The following is a 22,989-nucleotide window of genomic DNA, read 5'->3' on the forward strand; positions in this document are numbered from 1 at the left end:
CTCGTTTATCTATTGTATTATTATCTAGTGTATGTAGCAAAGCCCCTTAAATGCCGCTTCAAAGTAACAACATTTTTATTTAAAAAGTACTTCACTGGCATAACTATTTCAACAAAGTCTAAAAAAGTCTCCAACGTCTGCATCCTTTATTCACTCGCAACAGTTAATCCAGATATTCAATAAAATATTTAGGACTTCACTTCTGCCTTAGGAGTGTTGCATGTGATTTTTAAGATCAAACTACCACATACAGACACTAAGAGCCTACTTTAAGTAATCAACCATGTAAAATTACAGGTAAACCATGAAAGTTATTGCCATTATCGGCGTGGAAACGAAACCAAGTTTCCCAGAAGAAATTAAGGGAACGCAAAATACTGGCACATGATAACAAGTATCAAGTATGAAGACCAAGAGCCCATGAAAATTGCATTAGAGTTTCCCCGTCTCAATAACTGAAACCGGAAGATAAAAGGAAAAGAGAAATTCAATAGTTTCGCATCGTTTATTGCGTCGCATTCAAGTTATAACAGATATTGCGAGGCGCTCAAGTCATAACAAGAGTCACTGATGATGGAGACTCTGAAGCTCGTCATTCGCAAGACCTAATCATCGTTTAAAGACTTATCGAGTGATCAGAAATGATACATAGGTGGAACAGGGCTTTTGTTTCAGGAAAAATTTGTAGTGACATTCACATTTTTACTCGCCTACCACAGGCTAATTGAGACTGTAAGGCACGCTTCACACCGTGATGGAAAGCAAATATTTACCGAATTGGTTGAAATTTTTGAAAAGAAAACACAATTGCACAGGAAGGTTCAACCCCGACTTACTTTGTTTATCATTAGAAAAGTAACATCGAAGTGAACGACTAAATTAATAATAAACTAAAGGAGACTGAAGCGTGGACAAAAGATTTAGGAATAATAGTGGAAATATTATAGCAAAGTCACTCAATTACTTAACGCAACGAAATTCAACCAAGTAGCATACAAGAGAATTATTAGTGATATGAAAAGTAGAGAGCGTGCTGATTCGATTTAAAAGAGAAATAGAAAGGTTCAGTTGCATGAAAAGTCTGCTGGCGATGAAGAGAGTGGTTAGGACTTCCCAGAAGCGTTGAGACTTGATTGTGCCTATAGCAGTTAATCTTCCGTGATATGTCATCTGTATTATCTTTATATAAATTAAATACAACTGTATGAAGCAAGTCATATTGCATGATCATAACAAGTCATCGTGATATGAGTTCTAGCAGTCCATTGAAGGCAGTGACTTGAGTTTTCTTACATTCCTACCAAAAAGTTTAACACTCTAAGCACACATATATACCTTAACCATCCAATTATCAGGGGAACAATTTATTTCCACAGTGGCGGACCAATATACGAGAAAAAGCAACAAAGCAGATGTGATTGGAATTGAACAAGTGCTAAAGTTAATTCAAAAGTTATGCGATGAATTTCAATAAATCAACATTCAGAGTGTACAAGGTTAACAGTTATTCAACAAGACTCGCACAGAACGTATCATACAATATAGTGAAAATTAGGCTAGGCGATAAATACAGACAACACAATAAAGGCTATATATTATAGCTAATTTCACGCAGAGTGGAGACTTAATGCAATACATGCCCAGAAAGCTGTCACACAGCCGAAATGTTCAACCCTGGACTTAATGAGTAGTGACATGAGTAGTGACATCCATGCATTGTTGCGATGTGTATGATTAATGAGCGGTGTTGGCGTTCGTTAATATTTTCATAATCCAAAAATAGTCCCGACCAAGCTGTCGACCTCGATAATTACCCCATGTTCAGCAATCGCTGATACCCTCCTAGTCGGCAATTGATACCCTTCTAGGCGGTAATACCCTCCCAACCGTCTAGTAAAAGTTCCATAACATATTCAATAGGCCAAAAAAGACGAGAAATTGCTACCAATTCTAATGCAGCAACTTCACTCCCAGTCCCTGCATTCTATAGAATAGTCTATGAACTCGTGTAAAAAAGGTAATTATCTGCTTTAATCAATTATATAATGCAACAAACTAATAAAAATTCACTTTAATTTGCCCTCATAATAAGTCAACAGAACTGTTCACTACTTCATCCGGGTAATCCTGAATCATTAGACCTTGAGCTCGATCGAGATATTTACTCACCAAAATGATACATATAGGAAATGATTCATTTCCATAAACCTAGGAAATGATTCATGTCTACGTCATTGTGCTAAATGACAGCTAAAGTTCTAACCTTCCCGATTTCTAAGCTGTTTCAAATGTTGATTTATCGCAACTCATTCGGGACACAAAAGCTAGCCCCAAAGACACCATAGCAGCTACTAAGTATTGCTACCTGCTTCATGCTGATCACTGCATATCTCGACAACAACAGACCAAATAAACCAGCTGATACGTCCAATGAATTGAAAGACGACATGCATGGATTCAGGTCTGATAGACGGTACGATTCTGCATAAATCATTTAAGAGAGAATAAGGCACGCAGGTGAGGAGACGTAAGTGGAAGAGTCGTAAAACAAATCAAGAAGCAAGATCATGCCATTGCCCGAGACATCCCTAACGGTATTAACATAGTTCCCAATAAAGCAAGACGCTACTCAGCACTAAATTATTCTAAACAAAGCTGGAGAGAAGTAAACGAAACCAACCCCTGATAGCTACCGAAAAAATAAAGACTTTTGCAAACCCTTATGAATAAAATTTTGAATGACATTGAGCGACCATTTTACATTGTACCATCTTTACATTGTATAATCATATGTCAATATCAATTACATATGAAACGAGAAGAGAATGATGTCGTTGTTAAGTCCCCAGATTTCATTGGTTAATCGGCTCCCATAGTTGAAGTCCTGAACGAGACGGAAATGGAGGATTGGTAATTATTATTTGTGCAGATATAGCAGTCGAGAATTGCAATAGTATAATATACAATAAGAAGCAAGAAAAGAGATAAAAGCTCCCCACAACAGAGAGGCCACAAATTTCAGTGAAAAAATATGATACAAAAGCTAAAAGGATGTCACCAATGAATCACCAGTGCAAAATACAGAGCAAAAGTCACCGAATATTAATTGTAAATTAATAAAGATTTTTACAGAATCCTGTGCCCGAATCAAGCCGAGGGCCTTAGGAAGGAACCGAAGAAGGCAGCCGAAGGCCCAGAATCCTAAATAAATCGAAGTCGTGGGGACAGTAAAGGAGGAGGTGAGGACTCGACGCTCACCTGGTAAGGCTTGAGGGGTGCTGCTGCAGGAGGTGTCAGGCGGGTAGGTCCTGACGGCAGCGCTGCTGCAGGAGGTGTCAGGCGGGTAGGTCCTGACGGCAGCGCTGCTGCAGGAGGTGTCAGGCGGGTAGGTCCTGACGGCAGTGCTGCTGCAGGAGGTGTCAGGCGGGTGTATCCTGACGGCAGCGCTGCTGCAGGAGGTGTCAGGCGGATGGATCCTGACGGCAGCACTGCTGTGGGCGACGCTGCCGTCAGGGAACTGCACCACGCAACTGTATTCGCCTGCGTCCGCTGAGGGGATGGAGGATAGAGAGCGCTGTAGTGCAACCCTAATTGAATTATCTTAAGTACTCAAACTTGTCATATATTCACAGAGCCTCTTTGTAAATTGATCCACATGATGAAGGCATCTGCAGTGCGAATAACTCAGCCTCGCTCCTTGAGTCATGATAATCAGACTGAAAGATTAGAATTCGGGCTCTCGAACAGGCTCAAACTATCAGATATTTTGCGACTGCTGAAAAATATTGAGTTATTACGATAGTTCTTTCAGGGCTCCGATATTGCTTGCTCTACCCCAGGCTCTTCCTCGTATGCCATTTCGTTTTCATGACGCTGTAGCGTACCAAAATAAGGAGTCTTATTACTTTAATTAATTAGTATACATTTTACTCAAACTAGTCAAAACCGCGTAGGAAGTTTACGTCGCGTTCGCATTAAACTACGTATTATTCGTTATCTTGAGGCCAATCCTGACAAGAGATTGGTTATGCGCTCTGTCGTGACATTTGGATTTCTTGCAGTTATTGCCTCCTTTATTGTACCCAACACGATTGAAATTATTGAGTGATACGCCAGTACAGGGGGCCTTCATAATTTTATTAAGGGATTTGAAATATCATTTCACGACTCGAGGTCCGCCGAAAGGCTGCACTCTTTTGAACCCAATTTGTTTGCACCATCCCTTACGCAAAAAGATATCAGTTTTCCTTATCACAATCAAATTCTAACGTTACAAGGATTTTAAACATTTTTTATTAAGTATTATTTATTGTGAATGATTTTCTGTTATTTCAGAGCGAATAAAGTCTGACATCAGTTAATTTTAACTCCATAGGTCATAACGCCATCAGGCGAGTTCTGATCTTCAACTCTCACATTGCAAAGTTCACATGATTTTTACTATCAAAATAAACTCCTGCACGTACTAAAATCTCCAGCCCAGCAGCTCACCTTCAGTGGCGACAGGTACTATAAGACGACACACGCCTCGCCGGTACTCCTGTAGGTGGTGAGACCCGCGGGGCGTGAGCTCCTCGCACCCCTTGAACCATCGCACGACAGGGCGGGGGTGGACCAGAATTGTGTTGCTGGTGACATTATTTGGGTAGAGATGAATGTTGGCAGGGCTGATGGAGGCCGCAGCGCTATTATTTACGGATGTCTCAGAGCTTATGGTGATCGGTACGTCAATAATATTGTTATATAAGGCATGAGGTGAATAAAGCAAGACATTCGAGGCAGTAGGAGAGAATAAAGTAGAGTCAGCAGGCGGGCGGTCGGGGCCGGGAGTGCAGGACAGGCGAGAGGCCTCGTGTCCCGCGGCGTCTGGCAGCTGCAAGACGCATTCCAGACGCAGGCCTCGACCGACGGCTGCTTCAACATCACGCAGAGGCTGCACGAGATATTTTCATTCAATAAATATTTACAGTTAGGTAAAGTGTATTATTTATGAATAATTTGAAATAGTTTCAGAAAAATAATTAGAAATAGCACCATTATATTATACAGGAATCGTAGGAATCGTTCAATCACGTTTCTTGCTGCACTGTTAGAAAAATCACCTATAAACGGTTTCACCGGCGTTCTCGTGGCCGGTCGACACGTAAAAAGAAACACCGTACGGTCGTTTTAATTCGAATTCAACACTAGAAACCCGTTCAATATGCGAATAAAACGGATAAAAGGTTTATTTTAACGTGGCGGCCGGCCACTAGAACACCGGTGAGACTGTTTAATTACCGTTTCTTCAAACAGTAATTTACAGGTAATTTCTCGCTCACTTTGATTTCCTAAAGAGAAAATTTAATGAAGAAAAAAATAATAAATCAGATCGATTATCACGCTAATGCCCATATTTCTCTCGGCAATTTAAAACATACACTGTTAGAAAAAACGGTGAAAAAACGGTCCCACCGGCATCCTAGTGGCCGGTCGCCCCGTGAAAATAAACTGTTTCGCCGTTTTTATCAGATGTTTTACGGATTTCTGGTGTTAAATTGGAATAATAACAGTGAAACGGTGTTTCTTTTCACGTGCCGACCGGCCACCCGGCCACTGAAACGCCGGTATTACCGTTAACGGTCATTTTTCAAACAGTGTAAAAACGTATATTTTATCACTCCTAATTTAGAATAGTATCATGAATTAAGGTTTAATAGTTATCTAGTTTAAGGTTAAAAAGTTTATGGCGGCAAAAAAAAGGAAAAACCAACTTTAATCGTGAACAAAAATCACATTAGTACATAAATTTTATCAGCAGTACAGTATAAGGACTAAATAAATACGGACTTATTTAATGGAGCAATAAGCAGTAAGATGATGATTCATTGCAAGTATAGCTTATATCAGAAAAAGAAGTTGATGGGAAAAATTAGAAAAATGTCGCTGAAATGATATGATAAATATGATAAATTCATTTCAGCGAAGCAATACGGAACCTATGATTCAAAGTTATGTTTCAAAAATCATTCTGAGTTTCAGTCTTCGTAGTTATTTGCCATCAGTATTCATAAGTAGAAAAAAAATCTCAAGACGTAAGAAATTAATTCGATTTTCTCTGTCAAAAGCCGAAAGATTTTTCTTTTTATTGAATTCAGTTGTCCTTTATAATGAATTTCTTCGTGTATTTCAAGGCGGAGACATTTTTTTATTTTACTCATTAGGATTCCTTATGACGATAAGATTATTGTTCGTTGTAGGAGTGACCATGAAGCAATAACAATAGTGAGGGGAACCATACCGTGATGATGCGAGGGGAGGCGGATGATGCGGGGGTGTGAGGGGAGTGTGGAGCATCCAGTGATGTCAGGCTCCCTAAAAATACGATAAAAAAATTCACAGCAAAAGCAAGGTGAGCAAATAACAAAAACTACGCAACTAAAAAACGAAAAAGCGATTCTATTTTACAAAAAATGCGTTAATTTCACGCGAATAAATCCAGCAGAAAACCACACAAAAGAATTTTAGCTACAGGGTACAGTCGAAGCGAAATGTGATGCACAAGCGCGTGGTGAGGGCAGTATGTGCTTTAGGAGCCCACACCACATGAGTGGTGTACACGAGAGCCCACACCACATGAGTGGTGTACACGGGAGCCCACACCACATGAGTGGTGTACACGGGAGCCCACACCACATGAGTGGTGTACACGGGAGCCCACACCCCATGATTGGTGTACGTGAAAGCCCACACCACATGATTGGTGTACACGCTTGTATAAATAATATAATCCCATATACAGTTTGCATTTTTCACAGAGATATCTGAAATGCATAAATTTAAATGGGAGAATCAATCGATGGAAGCTAAACGAATCAAGAGGTAATTTTAGGTTTTCTGGCAGTTGTTCTTATGATTACTGTAATCACCATTATCGGAATAAATGAATTTATCATCATATATAAGACTCAAAAACATTGTGCGGAAATCCCTAAATTTGTGATGACCACAGCGATTTAGTGTTCGATTTGATGCAAGAACACATTTCAGATGGCACGCTATACCGCTAATATAGCGACGCAACAAATATCGTAATCGCACGCGAGAAGTCAAACTTGCATCACAGATCTCAAACTTGAATATTTGAAGAATGAAATCGGATTGGAATGAAAGTATTGGTACGATACTAAACCTCTGGATCCTAATAAAAACATAACAAATCGCTTGATCATCACCATACAATGTTGCTTAGAATTAATTAATGCAGAAGCAATTGATTTTCTGATTTAAAACTAAGCAGCTGTGAGGGCAAAACCTGCAATGGGACTGAAAAGAAAGCAAAATATAAACAGACATCTAATACGAGATGATTATATTACTACAAGAACATTGAAGTATTGGGTAATGAAGCCATCACGAAAGTTTCCGCGAAATTATTAGTTTCTACAAATAAAACAACAACATCCGGCTCGTATGTAGTAAAAGTCTATCTAATATGAGAAACGGATTTTATAACAAAACAACACAAACACACATGGATGTTACAAAGTCGAAAGCCTCAAATAGTTTGTCAGAGACGAATACCGACACAATTTCGCTAACATTTAAAAAAAACGCGTGTTTCTTCTATAAGTAAAGATGAAGAGAATTCAATTAAAAAGCAGGTGGGATTACAGCGACACACAAACACCAAATCAAATAAAGGAAAAACACACACAGGAAATTGAAAGAACCTTTGGACGCAGAAGCGTTCCTAGAATCCTTCTGCGTCTGGGGAGTTTTGGTGTGCAATATTGGAAAGGGAACCGAGCCTTCGCTATCTTTGCTAGCAGTTTCCTTGTCAACTTGTTGGCCTTGACCGGGCAACAGGATGCCAAACTCATAGCCAAAGTCATACTTGAAGTAGATCAGGCCACTATCTGGGTCGATGTGCTTCGTACCTACAAGAATCGAGTCACTCTTCAGTTCAAGATAAATTGTTACTTCCGTTTAGCATATCAAGAAAGTAGGAAGTGTGGAGTCCTGCGGAGTGCTCTCTACTTTACATTACTTCAATTTACATGATGACCTGGTAGAACTCAAGCAAATGATGCATGAAAACTTGAAGAAAAAGCAGAACATTTTGGTTTAGATCAGAACAAACTAATTTTTATACGCCGGCATACTATTCGTTGTCATACTATTCGATCAATCGATCAAATTAAATGTATTTATAAGCAGTTCCGATGAGTGGATAATTCTCTAGCTTCGATGGCAACATTTTACAAAGATTGTGTGCAGCCTCATCAATTAATATGCGTTAATGTCCAATGTTAAATTCAATTTGAAAATGAATATTTGTATACATGGTTAATTTATTATGTTTTTTTGTTTATCATACCAAGTATCAAATTTATTTGCTAATTTAATTGGATTTACGAACTTTTAACTGTTCTAATTGAAAATAAATTATAATTTTAATTTAAAAATTTGATACACGTAACCGTTAAGTTTAAATGACTACAGTAAATATCCAAAAAGACTTGCCTTGCTATGAATGCTTTGAGACGACATTAAAAGGAATTTCAACAGTAATTTTACCAGAAAATATAAAGATTACACCGATAATGAACTGACCAAACTCTGATGCTCGGGACTCGTCTCGGTAGACTTGTGGTTCTGTCAGCGCGTCCTGAGGCTCCGAGGAGTCGAGTTCTCCGGGCCGAGACTGTAAGTTTTTCGCAGACTTCGCTGACTCGATGTCTTCCTTGGCACAGAGAACTTCACCCACCAACTTCTCCGTCAAGTTCTGAGCTTTAACGCGAAAACTATGCGTCAGGTCACCCAGCTGCTGGTCCACGTACTCTGATGGCAACGCAAACAATTTTAGTTATTCAAAATCTTGGGTTATCAATGCCACGAAATCTCCGGCGTTAATTGTTTCATTATCATTATATTATAAGATAAGAGCATCTAAAATTCAGACGCAATATAGGCTAGACGCGGAAGAGTTTGATGGAAAGCTAAACACTGAGTCGGCAACAAAAACATCACTTGAGCAAGACCGCTCCCACGACACTCGTCCGTAGGCGGAAGTACTAAGTCTATAAAAGGGCTGGGCACTTTGATAAGCCTCCCCCCCCCCCAGTAGCCTGCACGAACGCCTCAATGTAGCTTTCATTGTAAGATTTGGTTCACATCATACAGCCGGGCACGTGCCAAACATATGCAAGTCACGGTTCGTTCTCTGCCAGGTGCATTCATTCACATGTTGTCCGGTCACGGGCCGTTCTCACTTCATTTCCTATCGTATCACATGCCATGCCAATCACGCAGCGTTACCACTTGGCATATTTCCACATCAAATTTCACAAATCTGGTATGTTGAGATTGCGTCTCGTATGGCTATTTTTTATCATGTATAAAATCTGGTATAATGAACTGGCTACCTGTATCCTTGCCAACAAAATTGTTGGCAATGCTGCAGTCATGTCCCGGTCAAAATATCTTTTGCCTTGACCGTGCCTGGTGCTGGCTTAGCAGTTGCCTTGCACGGCTCGTCTCAGTGCTTCTATAGAAATGCTTCGAGAATATTTGACCTGACCGTGACTGGTATATGCCTGGCATTATGGTGTAACCAAGCTTTACTCCGACCTGACGGTATTAACCGTAAGCCTGTCAGTACCCCTGTAATAACTCCGTAACGTAACCACCCCGTATCAGGACAAGTCTAAGATAGAAACGGTGTCTTTACTTATCCCTCAGATAGTCACGGAATTCCTGTCCTCAGGTTAAACCTACATTCAATACGGACATTCATTCATCTGTTACATACCGACAGTGGCACCTTAATACTGTAGTTTGACAAAGTGTCATCTGAAAATAGGATTTTCCATCCTGACATAGCTAAGTACAAAACCAATGAGATCTTCCGATGATTGCATCATGAAATTTATGTGAATGTATTATGCAAGCAGGAAAAAAACTAGAATTCCAATATAGTATAGGAAAACAGAGGAAATACTGAAGTAAGTGACGAGAATAAATTATAACGACGATAAATGCTGCCACGGAGGTCTTGCTAGAAATATTTCCGGAAAACTGATCAATTACTTATTTCCATAACGAATTTCCTCACTTTTAGCCGATGAAGGTGCTGTGGTGGGTTGAGGGGTGCCGTTGACAGCTGGTGCAAGAATTCCTTCGTAGGGCTTGAATTCAACATGTGGGAACTTGGCAACAGAATAATCTTCCAGGGATTCGCGGCGTTCCCTGTCGTTAAGGAAGGAAGGTTCGAAAAGCTGCTTGGGCTGAGCGCGTAATCCAGGTTTGGTATGTGAAGGCACTGGAGGTTTATCGCCGCTGGTATGCGTTACGTCAGACTTTATTTGACCAGTCTTTGGCGGCCATATCTGCCGGTCCTTACGGAGACTTCCTGGAGATGCAGGCAGAGCTCCTTTTAGAAATACTGATTCTCGCACTGGGAGACTCGGTTGCGATTGCTTAACATTGGCTGATTCGTCACATACTTGTTTCATTGGAAGAGGTGCTAGCCGGCTTACTTCGCTATCAGTATAATCAGACTCAGTTAACGTGCAATATTCATCTTCACTTTTTTCCATGGTAACTCTGAAATTTTCTTCTACGACGTACGTATTTTTTCGTAAAGATGCGTTTCTTTCAGGTCCAATGTACCCAACGACTGGCGGTGGACCGGGCTCCAAATTAACCAAGTCTGGCTTGGAGTCAAGAATGGTTTTGTCTGCGATTGGGTAGTCCGTACTACCTAGAGAGCTTAAAACCACCCTCTCGTGCATTTTTATCCCAGGCCGAAGAGGACCTCCCTGCACAGGAGGCACATCGAATTTGGAAGGAGGAGTAGGAGTACGTTCCCGATCAGCCATCTTTACAGGTTTCGAAAATTTGGGAGCCACAACTTTCTTGTACCTCAGATCATCAGCATCGCTGTCAGATGGATTCCACTTCGGCTTAATTTTCCCATCGTATTCACTGTCATAATCACTTTCTGAGAATTCCCTTTTAACAAATACTTTAGGAGTAGGTGGGAGACTTCCGCGAGCTCTTTTGGGTCGGGGCGGCGACGGTTTGAATGGAAATTCCTCTAAACAAACTTCTACCTCGTGCAATTCTTTAGAGGGGAAGATGCTGCGTTTCTCCGGAGGATGGAGTTCGAGTTGCTCTTCGGTGGGAGGTTTCGTTGATTGGAAACCATTGACGGTAGTAACAGGCTTCTCAGCTTGAGGTTTTTGTACAGTAGTAGTGGTCGTTTCTTTTCTAGTGTGATGCTGTTTGACTTCTTGGATTATGTTCTTCTTCGTGAAAATTTTTTCAGTTTTTTCAATTATCTCTGTGTAAGGTCTCGCCTCGAAGATTGGGACCTCTTTTGTCATAGGCGGAGCGTGTCGAGACTCAACTTCTACTTTGCTGACGAAGCTCAACTTTCCAGCGTGATCACTCGGCGGAATTGGAGGATGCTCAGTAACTTCCATGTGTCTATCTGGAGCATGTTTGGGAGAAGACGCGGCCTTCTTTGTCTGAATATCAGAAGTTGGAGTTCGAGTGGATTTATTCACTGCAATTTCCACAACAGGACGTAACGGCTCCCCGGTTTTAGGCGGGATCTCAAAACCTGATGGAGGCGTCGGCGATCGCTCTCTTGACCTTGAGTGAGATTTGTGGGAAGATGGTGGCGGACGAACCTTGTTGTAGCTTGGCTCGTCAGCATCGCTGTCAGGAGGTTGCCATTTCGATCGGATTTTAGTATCGTCTTCGCTCTCGTATTCGCTCTCGCGGAACTCGCCTTTTCTGAACTTAGATGGTTTGGATAGAGGTACAACCCTTTCTTTCTTGCGCTCCCTCCTACTGAAGGGAGTGAACGGTAGTGCCTCAGGAGGAGGCGCGTCAACTGCCATTGGGCTTATTTTCACGTCCACTTGGTGTGTCATGCCCGTCTCTGAATCAGCTGCAGCTTGTTGCATAGTAGGAGCAGCAACTGTCATATCTGAGAGTTTAAATACGCGAGTGGTGTGCTGTTGGGTAATGAAACGCCTATGGAACTTGCTTGTATCGGATATTGTGGTAATTTTTGTCGATTCAACACCAAGCGTGTCCGTATGATAGGAAATGGGAGGGGGTGCAGGAGGGATATAACCTTCAACTGCCACTGGTTCCGGCTGAAGTTCAGGTGACATTTCTTTTTGAAGAGAAGAAAACGACGATAGAGGCGATTCTTGTTCCGGTTTGACCGAGATTTTGGAAAGGCCCTTTTTCATTTTAGGTTGTGAACTTACTATCGGAAGCTGGTGCTTCTCAGCCTCAGATTCCGAATCTGGAAATTCAATTTTAGGACGAGGTGGTCCTTCGAACCTAGGGGGCGCTACATCGAACTGTGAAGGTGGAGTAGGCGTTCGCACTTTAGGCATAGGTTCTCGATGATGCAAACTTGGTTCCACTTTTGTATACGTAGATTCTTTCACCTCTTGATCCGAGGGTGGGGCCCATTTTGGCCGTACTCGGTCTTCTGTCGCGCTTTCATAGTCACTCTCGCGAAATTCCCCGGGAACAAACTTTTTCGGAGTAGGTGGTGGAGCGGCTTGAGGCTTCCTCTCTTTAGGAGCCTCAATTTGGTATGAAAAGGCTTCAGGTGGGAGATCAGGTATCCCAACATCAATTTGCACTTCCCTGACCAGTTGCGTAGACTTCAGCTTCGCATCAATTTTTGGAATATATTTAACCGGTTCCTGGATGATTCGAGGTTCGCTTGTTGAACCCGTGTCGCGAACGACGGTCAAATCTTTAGGTGATGGCATCCTTTTATCAACCACATTGACATCTCTTCTGGAACCTTCATTGGGCTTATTGGTACTGGATCTCGGTTCCCGAGCAGGAGATCGTGATGACTTCCTAGTAATTTCCGATTTTTTACTGGACATTACCTTGGTGTGGGTCTCAGTCACTACTTCAAATTTTCTGTGGATCCTCGAGGTGTCAGTCGAGTCATCGCTCTCGTCTCTTTTGGAGTAGTAAGTGTCCTCGCAGAAAGGACTGTGTCCTGGGGATGTTTGATAAGAAGATTTTGAGAACTTTTCTTCGTGGGATTGTTTGGGACTTTTTGGCTTATGTTGTGCTTTATCGGGCTGTTGGGACTTTCTGGGCTGCTGTTTTTCTCTGCTTCTTCCAGGATGTGGGCTTTCATCGTCGGTTGTATCCTGTGTGCTACGTTCAGATCGTTCTTCAGTTTTGGAAGTAAAGACCTGCATAAAAAGTAAAAATTATGTTAAAGGAGCCTATGTTTCAGTAAGGAACAAATTTCATTATATTCACGTATGCCCGCCTAGTTCGATGACTGCCAAAATGTTCTTATTTTTACATTAAGCATTAAATTCTACGACAGTAGTGTAAAGGTAACAAGGATTAACGTAGCACAAAATAATTTTTTTCAAGTAACTAATCCACACAAAAAATGTAAGCGAAAATTTTGTTAATTGGCACTTATAGCGTAACACGATAACATCTAGAGCTAATGAATAAAAAGCGTACCACCAAGAAGCGTTATGCAAGCGACGTTAGTGAAAAACAATACTATTCAGTCAGGGTTACTAGAATGCTTTCTAAATAAAGTAAGTAAGATAGACATAAACGCAGGCAGTGATGGAATCGTCAGTTTTGAGGTTTAAATGAATGTTTCATGATACGAAACACATGATAGATCAACTTGTGTTGGAAACTGTAGAATAGATACATGCATATATCAGAACCCCTATGTGCGCGGTACTTTATCTCAACAAATTACTTGTTTCGCTTTGTGTCCATACACGCAACTGATCACATAGTGGTAAACATACTCTTATACCATAAGTTCACTTGAGCTATAATTCGCTCATTTGCTTATTGTTTAGCAGGGATCTGTTAACTTCCATGCATGGCGAGGCCGTATGCTGGTGGTCAGTTTTAGCTTTAGAGACATCACTCGGTCGGGAGGGCAATCGCACGCAATTTAGATTATGACTTACTAACTTACTTATGTAGCATTGAAAGCCCTGCATCTTTAAGGCCTTTACTTGGACATTGACCATAGTTTCTTAACCTGCGTTGGAAGGAGACTTATTAGATATCGAATAAACCTACAGTAAAACTCCGGAGCAGAATTTGAGTATCTTTCGCAAGAGACGAATAAAGCGGGAACAAAATCACGGGAGCCATGCAATAGAGAATGACACTTCGAGTGACACAATTCAGAAATTGGCACGAATAAGTAGAATAATAACATATAAGAATAATAGTGATTACGCACGAACAAGAATTTAACACCACATATGGTTTCCAACAATCGCTAGAATGTAATTAGAAAGATTTTGAGTACTAAAGTAAAACGAAGATAGAGAAGAGAACTGAGAATTTCAACTAAGTTGTGTACGTCAAGTTATCCATAACACAAACCTGCGAAGATTTAGTCTCGGAAGAGAAGAAAGAACTGGACTGTTGCGTGGAGCGATTCACTGAGGAGGCTGGCGAAGAGGCGAATGGAAAGGAGGGTTGGGCACTAGGAGCGGAAAAGGCACTAGGGAACGAGGGTTGGAACGGAACCTCTCTGCCAAGATCAGCACTTGTACTCGAGTTCACATGAACAGTATGCGGCACTTGCCGTGATGTCGAAGAACTACTAAAACTCTTATGCTCGCTGCTGGAGAAAGATGTGCTCACGTGACTTTCTTTCTTCATAAAGGATGACGTTGTCGTTGACTCGTTCGGATGAACCTTTACGTTACGCCTAGGCAAAGTGCTCTCCGTGTCGGCTACATAGCCTCCATCTTCTGACTCAAATCTGCGAATTGCGGTCTCTTGCTTCTTCTTAATACCATTGAAAGGTTGTATAATTTCTGGCGCACGTTCCGATGATTGTGATGCAGTGTGAGAATGAGACCCTGTGTCTTGGCTGCGTGAGTCAAACAAAGCCGAATTAGCAACACCTACGTTCATTTTTGAGGCACTTTGGACGCCTTCTTTAGAGGGTTTGCTTATCATTGGATGGACATTTCGATAGGAACTTGGTTCAACAAGATTCGGGGTACTGAAGGCACTGTACTGATTGGACAAATTGGGAGCTCCTGGTGAAGACCCCGCAGGAGAATATGAAATATTCCTAACGTGAACGATGTTTTCCTTTGTCTTTTGAGTAGTGTGGCTCGGCCACTGAGTTCGAGCAGGTTGATATGAAGGAGGTGTTGACGATGCAATAGCTGAAGGAATCGATGGAACCGAACCTTTAAAACTTAAACCGTGAATTTTATCCAAATTTTGACTTTTAGTCGTCGAACCAGAGTAATCCACAGACATATGGCGATGTTTCAGGGCAGATGCTTCTTGCAGCGTGCTAACTGGAGCATCGCTGTCAGAGTCTAGAACCCTGGGAACAATGGGACGCAAAGGACCGCCTGAAGGTGGAGGAACATCGAACTGGGATGGAGGCGGTGGAGAGTTGCGCATAGTGCTCCTTGATCTTCCTCCGCGTAGCTTCACGTTCAGTGGTTTGTATTGCAAAGATTCACTATCACTTGCGCATGGGCGCCACTTCGGTGAAAAACTCGCATCATAATCACTCTCATACTCACTCTCGGTGAAAGTGCCAGGTATGAACTTTTTCGGCAAGCGTAAAGGTGTTGCATCTCGGCGAGCAGGCTGTTGTCTTGACGTTTCAGGGACAGCGAAAGGGAAAGGTTCTAAATCTGGTATCGGCTTGTAGCTTCCAATGGCATGCGTCGTGTGAACAGGTGCGGGGACTGCTTGAAGCGGTGATGTAGGAGCATGCTTGGACTTGGGTACAGTCGCAGTCACCGACTGAGACCTCGGTGCCGGCTTCTTGAGCGCCCCAGGAGCAACAGTCTGAGATGAACCATATTTCGATTCCTGTGATCTCCAGAACTCGGTCTTTGATTTGGAATAAATGTTTTCTTCTGAGAACGCTGTGGTTAATTGAGGTTGAGGTGCTGGCCACGAGGCACGTTTTTCTTTGACAACAACACTACTAGACCAGAACACTGGAGGAGCTTCGTATGATGTCGTTGGAATAACTACCGGCTCCGTAACAGGAGGACGTTCTAGGGAATTTGAGCGATTGAGAGTAGACTCTTTGTGAACTTGTTGGCTAGTGGACGTAGAAGACCATTTGGTAGATGTTTCTTGCTTTATATGTGATGTTTCAGAAATGCATTTCGTTTCTTTCGATAAGAACGAAGTACTAGCAGCTTTATTTTGTTGCGGAAATTTGAGTTTGTTTCCGTCTCCCTCGGCTTTCTGTCTAGACGGAACTTGTTTACTACGAGGAGCAGCTACTCGAGTGAAGCCATGTCCAAGAGGTTTCAGAGTTGGCTGAGTAGAAACGTTATTTGTAAGCGAGTCCAAGTTTGGAAGAGGAGGAACAAAAGCGGTCTCAGGTGTAACACCCACGGGAGGTAGTACAACATCCATGGAAGGCGGAACAAGAGCCTCTGTAGAAATGGGCCTATCGTCGAGACTATCAGAGCACACTGGAGAAAATGCCTTAACTGGAGCTGCTAAGTCTCTCACTTCTGGTGTCAACGATCTTACAGGGGGAGACATGACAGTTGGGGGTGATACAAAACGCGAAGAAGCCGGAACAGGTTGATCGATGGACGATACAAGTAAATCGCTGGAGGCAGGCATATAATTGGCAGGTAATGAAGATACCGACTTCACCGGAGATCTACGCAAAGAAGGTGATATTACGGACGGTATAGGTGACAGAATAACTGCCTCAGATTCAACATCAGACACGTGAGCTGTGTCTACATGTGGCGGAGTCGGAATTACCGAGACTACATCTACCGTAGGTGAAAATGCAGTGGGAGCTCGAGAAGATTCCATTATCATCAAAGAACTCTGAACTTGAGATGAAGAATCACTCATGACAATATGAGAGTCTTGTTCTTGATCTTCAGAACCGATTTGCCTCAAAAAGTTGATATCATCCATTGTGGGTGAGAGAATACGAGGCTCTTGAGGAGGAGGCCATTGCTTGACTAATTTTTTCGGAAGACGCTGAACCTGTGTTTCTGAAGCCACCTCGAATGGAACGGTTGTACTGGAAACTTCATGAACAGACTTAGATCTAAAACTTCGTTCTTCGCGAGTCATTTTAGACTGCATAGTAGTTAGTTCACGAGGACTAACCACTGGAGTCTTCACAGTTGTTTTTTGTTGTGGTGTTGCGATACTTTGAACTAAGCTCTCTTCCGATTTCATGAATTTTTTCATAAGACTCGGTTTCTTTATTGAATCTTTCGTTGATGGTTTTTCATGAGGTGCACTTGCTTCTACAGACAATTTTTCTTCTTCTTTAAAAATCTGAGGTCGCATAGGACCTTCAAACGCAGGCAAAACATCGAACGCAGAGGGAGGAAGTGGTTCCTTACCTACCGAAGCAGTTCTAACGGGCTTCTGTTTGACTGGTACATTAAATTCAATTCGTTTGATGACCAAATTTTGCCTTGTAGAAGGAGTCGAATAATCTGTTTCACTTTCATTCTCGCTCTCAGTGAACGATCCCGGAATAAACTTTTTGGGTTTAGGAGGCGGAGGAACGCTCTTTGGACGCTCCCTAGGTTTTCTTACTTCGACGGTAAACGGAAAAGGTTCCAACTTCGGTAACTCCTTCGGTGTTTCTACTCTCGAAACGACTTCAGCATTGGTTGTATCTTCAATAACAATTTTTTCGTCAGGTTTTGTCTTTTTGAATGACGGCGCTAGCATATCCTTCGTTGGAGATGGCGTTGGGAACATTCTGATGCCACCGGGTACCTCTTCTGGAGTAAGAGGAACGATTGTGTCTTCTAATCTCATTGCAAGTTGCTTTACAGATTCTCTTTTTTTCCTGGGGCGCCGTAAATCTCGCTCGTCTGTTTCGGGTGCTCTGGGAGGCCTCGACATTTCGTCGCTTGGGCGAATTTGTTCGTAGCTACTCTGGTAATCTGTTTGAGTCAGAGACGAACTTACGGGGGTGTCGGCAGCTGGGAAATATGAATAAGATCTTAGCTCACTCGTATATGAATCACTTTGTTTCTCAATTCGTGAACTCGAATGCAAAGTTGACTCTTCTGTAGATTTGTAAGATATCAAATTAGGAGAATTTAAAAAGCCTGACGGGAGTGAGTCGGACTCCATTCGAGGCTCAGAAGTCGTGAAAGGTTCATCTGACGTCATATCTGAAAATGATTCAGGCACTGCTGCATGTTCTAAAATGGTTGCAAACTTTGGTTGAATTTCTAGCCGTTCTTCGTCTACATATTCATCTTTTACTTCCAACAACCTAGGTTCTGGGCTTTGGATAATTTCTAACTCGGGAGCATGGGGTGGTGATGCTGGAGGACCAGTGGAAAAACGGTCTGCAATGTAAGGAGGTAAGGAAGCAGTTTCGTTAGGGATCTCCTGACGTAGGAATGGATAAGACACCTTATCAGTGACAGACTCCTCTTCTATGAAGTCCTCATGAGGAAAGTACGGAATATCATCTAGAGCTTTTGGAGCTTCAGCTACTGTCACAATAGTTTCCAACTCTCCAGCAAAATCAACCTCAGAGTCAACGTGTTGAACTTCATTCAAAGTTTCGAAAGGAATCACCTCTTCAGGTTCGACTTCTTCTTCTGAAATTACGCGGGCCGGCTTTTTGCCCAATGAGCGCTGTGTAATTTCATCCACAGGTTTATCAGCTTTCTCAGCTTGAACTACTTCGGAAACTGGTTGAACGGGCAAGTCTACGCCACCGCTCATGGTTACGTCTTGTTCTTCCGTTGTTTCAGCTACAACGAAATCATCATCGAAACTTGGAAACTGCACCAGATAAGCCTGTGTTTCGTATTTTGATTCGTTTTGGGTGAGGGACTTCATTTCGATGTTTTGTTCTACTTCGACAGCTGTCTCAATGTCGATAGCAGGCTCTACTTCGGCAGTGGGCTCTACTTCGGTTGTGGGCTCTTCTTCGACAACGGGCTCTTCTTCGACAACTCGCTCTTCTTCGACAACGGGCTCTTCTTCGACAATGGGCTCTTCTTCGACAACGGGCTCTTCTTCGACAACGGGCTCTTCTCCGACAACGGGCTCTTCTTCGACAGTAGGTTCTACATCGACAGCAGGCTCCCATTTGGGAACAGGCTCCATTTCAGTAGCAAGTTCCATTTCGGAAACGGGTTCCATTTCGGAAACAGGTTCCATTTCCGAAACAGGACCCATTTCCAGAACAGGCTCCATTTCAGGAACATGCTTCATTTCCGTTGCGGCCTCCATTTCAGGAAGTCGATCAAATGCAGGTATCAGTTCGACATCTGCGGCCTGCTCGGCTTCAAACATGGACTCGTCAGGCATTGATTCTGTAGCAGGCTCAAACATATCTTCATCTCTTTCTTCGCTGCGGATTACTTTAGTTTCAACTATTTTATACTCCGATTCTTCATACGTACGCTTGACTTCCAATTCGCAAGTTTCTTCGATCTTTCTTTCAAGATAGTCTACGTGATCTTTAGGTTCGAAAGGAACTTCACTTTGGTCTATTTCCATTGGCTCTGCTGCTCCAACCTCAGTAATAGGTACCGTGCTGGCAGGAACAACGTAGCTTTCCGTCACCGTTGCGGGCTCATGCATTACAACTTCCCCAGCTTCAAAACATTCCATGCCTTCGTCGTCTTCACGTTCTAAAGGTACAACGCCAAATCGAGGTTCAGGTTCGGGCTGAAGCTCAAACTCACCATCAGGAAATTCAATTGCCTGTGGCGCTTTCCAAGATTTTCCAGATGATCTAATATCAAGCGGAGTAGCGTCAGCACTGCTTTCCATCTCAGTAAAAGTCGAAACGATCGACGAAACCTTATGCTTGAAGACCTCCGCACTAGGGTCGATTCTGTAGGAGATCGGATCCTCTTCGGGAGGTGGAGGAGGCCAGGCTTTTTTCAGTCTTCCTGGAGGTTTTCGTTGCACTTCAAAAATGTCTTCAACAGGGACGGACTCTTGTCTGTCCAAAGGCTCAAAATGATGTTGGTCAGGTGTAGGTTGAGGCTGAGGGGAGGGTTTGATAATAAAAGGTTTTTTAGAAACAGGAAAAAGGGGATCACTCTCCACTGCAACCTCCTCAATGGCTCGAGTTATGCTCTTTACAAGACCTCGCCCTGATCTTTGAGTTTCATTCTGCGTCAAGATATGAAAAAAATTCACCGGTTACATGAAGTGCAGGAAAGAATTCGTAAGGATGCCTAACTAATGAGCAAGTTTTAAAGGCAAAATTGTGGACGAGTCTATATCGAAGCAAATACATGAAGATGAGCCATGCAATCGTGTAGATGGATATGACGTCATAAAATAAACTTAGCCTCAGATAACGATGCAAGCCCAGGAGCAGCAAGCAGGTGAGGTACTAAGCAAATAATAGTGCTAGTCGGACCCTCCAAAACCATGACACATTTAGACCAGTAAGCTTACCAGAACGAATAAAGATGTTTTTTCTTTACATTTTCATGTGATGAGGGTTATATACAAAAATTGAAATTATTTAATTTTGGGAACATTAGGTGGAATTAACATGGGATTGTCACCATTTCAAGGAAAAACTTTGCTAAAAATTGTCCTTGAGAGAGAAAATTTTCTAATCCAATCGCTCTATGGAAGCTCACTGTGGCCAAGGGCAATATAAAGTATAGAAGAGTGCATAGTAGGCTACTCGCGTGCGCAACGCGTCGTGCACAATAAGCACCAAGGACCGCATACTCAAAAGAAATGGCAATATCGTTCATTAAGCAGTCACCGTTACATTGCCAAACAAATCTTACTAAATATAAAGGTGAACTCCGATGTCAAATATACTTGAACTTGGGACCACATCGATGCACACCAGCATTTTTGAGCAAGTAAACTAAATGCAGCACCGAAAGCCCGCAAGCTGTACAAAATAAACAACTTTAATCATCGCAACATACGAAGACCGTCTTACTTTCTGCTGCATTGAAGAGTCCGCGAAGAGTCGAGCGCCAGGGAGCTGCGGCATCTGCTGCATGATCAGCTCCGTAACCAAGACGTCAGCGAGACACTCGGCCCGACCAGCGGGGTTGTGGGCCACGACGCCGTACCGCGCGCTGTCTGAAAGCTCGCCTGGACAACCGAACATTCGGAGCGGTTGTAAAAGGAATATAAAGGTAAAGGAACATCAATGTTGGTCATTAAATTAAATAGTATGGAGCGGTTGTACAACGAATATAAAGGTAAAGGGACATCAATGTTTGTCATTAAATTGAAAAGTAACCGAACATTCGGAGCGATTGTACAACGAATATAAAGTTCAAGGAACATCAATGTTTGTCATTAAATTGAATGAAACAATCCGGTATACTGCGTCCGTATCTCGTCTAAATATCAAATATCTGTTAAGGAGAAGGTAATCAAGGCTTTAATAGCTGCATGTGTTACATTTCTTAGATTTCGGAGACGAGCAAATGTGGAAGTTTTTATCCAAGCTGCAAATTTTGGAAAGTGTAACTCACAAAAGCATAATTGAGAAAAAGCAAACCAAGCAACATAGTTGTGGCAAGCAATCACTGGCAAATCGGTAGAATTTGGAGAATAAATTGATAATCCTTCTGAAAGACTAATGAATATGCCTTTAAAAAGTTCTTTTTAAAGGCTACACTTCTAAAGAGGCCGGTGTTACAAATGTAAAATAAATTTCTTATTCTATTTTTAAATAAATAAAAAATCATATTTATGAAATAATTTTTTTTAAATATTCAAAATAATTTTTTTTATCTTATCAATTGATTCATGCATTGTCTCCGATTTTAAGCAAGTGTGCAAAATTTCACATCGATTGGACAAGTAGAACTGTGATAAATATCGATTATAAGATTTGTGGCAGACAGACAAAAAACAAGAAGTGAAGTTAAAGATAAAAGTGTTGTAAAAAAATAACATAAATTGACCACCCAACCTTTTTGTATGAGGAGCGAGTGTCTGGTTCCCTCGCGCCGTATGGCCACGCGGTCGGAGGCCTCGAGAGGCAGACCGTTCCTGGTCCACCGGACCTCCGGCTCAGGAGTCCCCGTCACGTCCACCTCCAGGAACAGTCGCTCGCCCACCCCCAGCACCGCGGGCTGCAGACGCTTGCTCAGCACCGGCGGGAACTGGGTCTCTGCAACATGCGCTGCCATTGAGGATTGGAGAATAGATATTTCTGCAGTGCAGGGAAAAAAGTAATCGCGAGAAAGTGAAGGGGGGGAATTGAACATATTCGGATGCCAAAGAAGAGCGTGCCATCAGGATGATGGTGGCAAAGTTTCACGAGAACGCGACCTGAACGCGCTTTAGGATGCAAACGAGAATGTCATGAGATTGATAATTTTTCGAATATATAATTTAGAGTATGATAAGATTGGTGATTTACCGGATTTTGAAATCGAAACTTAAAGGTAACACGAGAAAAATTAACCCTATTTAGGTGAGGGAAAATTCCTCTCCTATATATTAGCAAAATCTCAATAAGCTTCCCGCTTGACTTGACGCAAAGCGCAATCTTCTGTCACCATCAAGTCGAAAATTCCAAGCTTAAAATCTAAATAAATGCAACAGTACCGAAAAAAAAAAGATCGTGAAGTGATAAAAATTCACGAAATATAAACATTATTAAACATAAACACGATTATTAAACATTATTTAAGCCAAAGAACGTAGACTTGTCAGACTTTTAACGACGAGATCGCAGGTGCAGTGAGAGGAGCCCGCCTCGTTGTCGATGGAGCAGGTGTAGCGGCCCGCGTGCTGCTGCGTGGCCGAGGGCAGCACCAGCGTCACGCGGTTCAGGTGAACCGACGGCACACAAGACGCGTCCAGCGGCCCTCCGTTGTGGCTCCAGCTCACAACCGGTTCAGGGTAGCCTGGGTACAATTACGAGATAAATCTTCCACTTCCGAGATAAATCCACGAGATAAATCTTTCCACGAGATAAATCGAGATAAATCT

General features: G+C 42.3%; 1 protein-coding gene across 3 annotated transcripts in view; it reads right to left on the bottom strand.

Annotated features, from left to right (window-relative positions):
* Positions 1-491: 491 nt before the first annotated feature.
* LOC108682042 (titin homolog) overlaps positions 492-22,989 on the bottom strand; it is a 49,792-nt gene continuing 27,294 nt past the window's right edge. The window contains exons 14-22 of one of the 3 annotated variants that reach the window (XR_001931542.2): positions 22,713-22,904; positions 21,962-22,162; positions 20,972-21,129; positions 10,097-13,232; positions 8,596-8,823; positions 7,713-7,919; positions 4,492-4,933; positions 3,259-3,549; positions 492-2,884 (exon numbers count right to left, since the gene is read on the bottom strand). Coding sequence is in view for 2 of the 3 variants with exons in the window: in XM_018171147.2 (XP_018026636.2) it covers positions 14,036-14,065; positions 14,419-20,172; positions 20,972-21,129; positions 21,962-22,162; positions 22,713-22,904 (6,335 nt within the window). In the remaining variant the exon portion in view is untranslated. Of the gene's footprint in view, positions 2,885-3,258; positions 3,550-4,491; positions 4,934-7,712; positions 7,920-8,595; positions 8,824-10,096; positions 13,233-13,991; positions 14,066-14,418; positions 20,173-20,971; positions 21,130-21,961; positions 22,163-22,712; positions 22,905-22,989 lie in introns of those variants that run through there. The other 2 variants (XM_018171147.2, XM_018171148.2) reach the window with 2 other exon arrangements.

Source organism: Hyalella azteca, unplaced genomic scaffold (genome assembly GCF_000764305.2).
Source record: "Hyalella azteca isolate HAZT.00-mixed unplaced genomic scaffold, Hazt_2.0.2 contig5528, whole genome shotgun sequence".
NCBI classification, from domain to species: Eukaryota; Metazoa; Arthropoda; class Malacostraca; order Amphipoda; family Hyalellidae; genus Hyalella; species Hyalella azteca.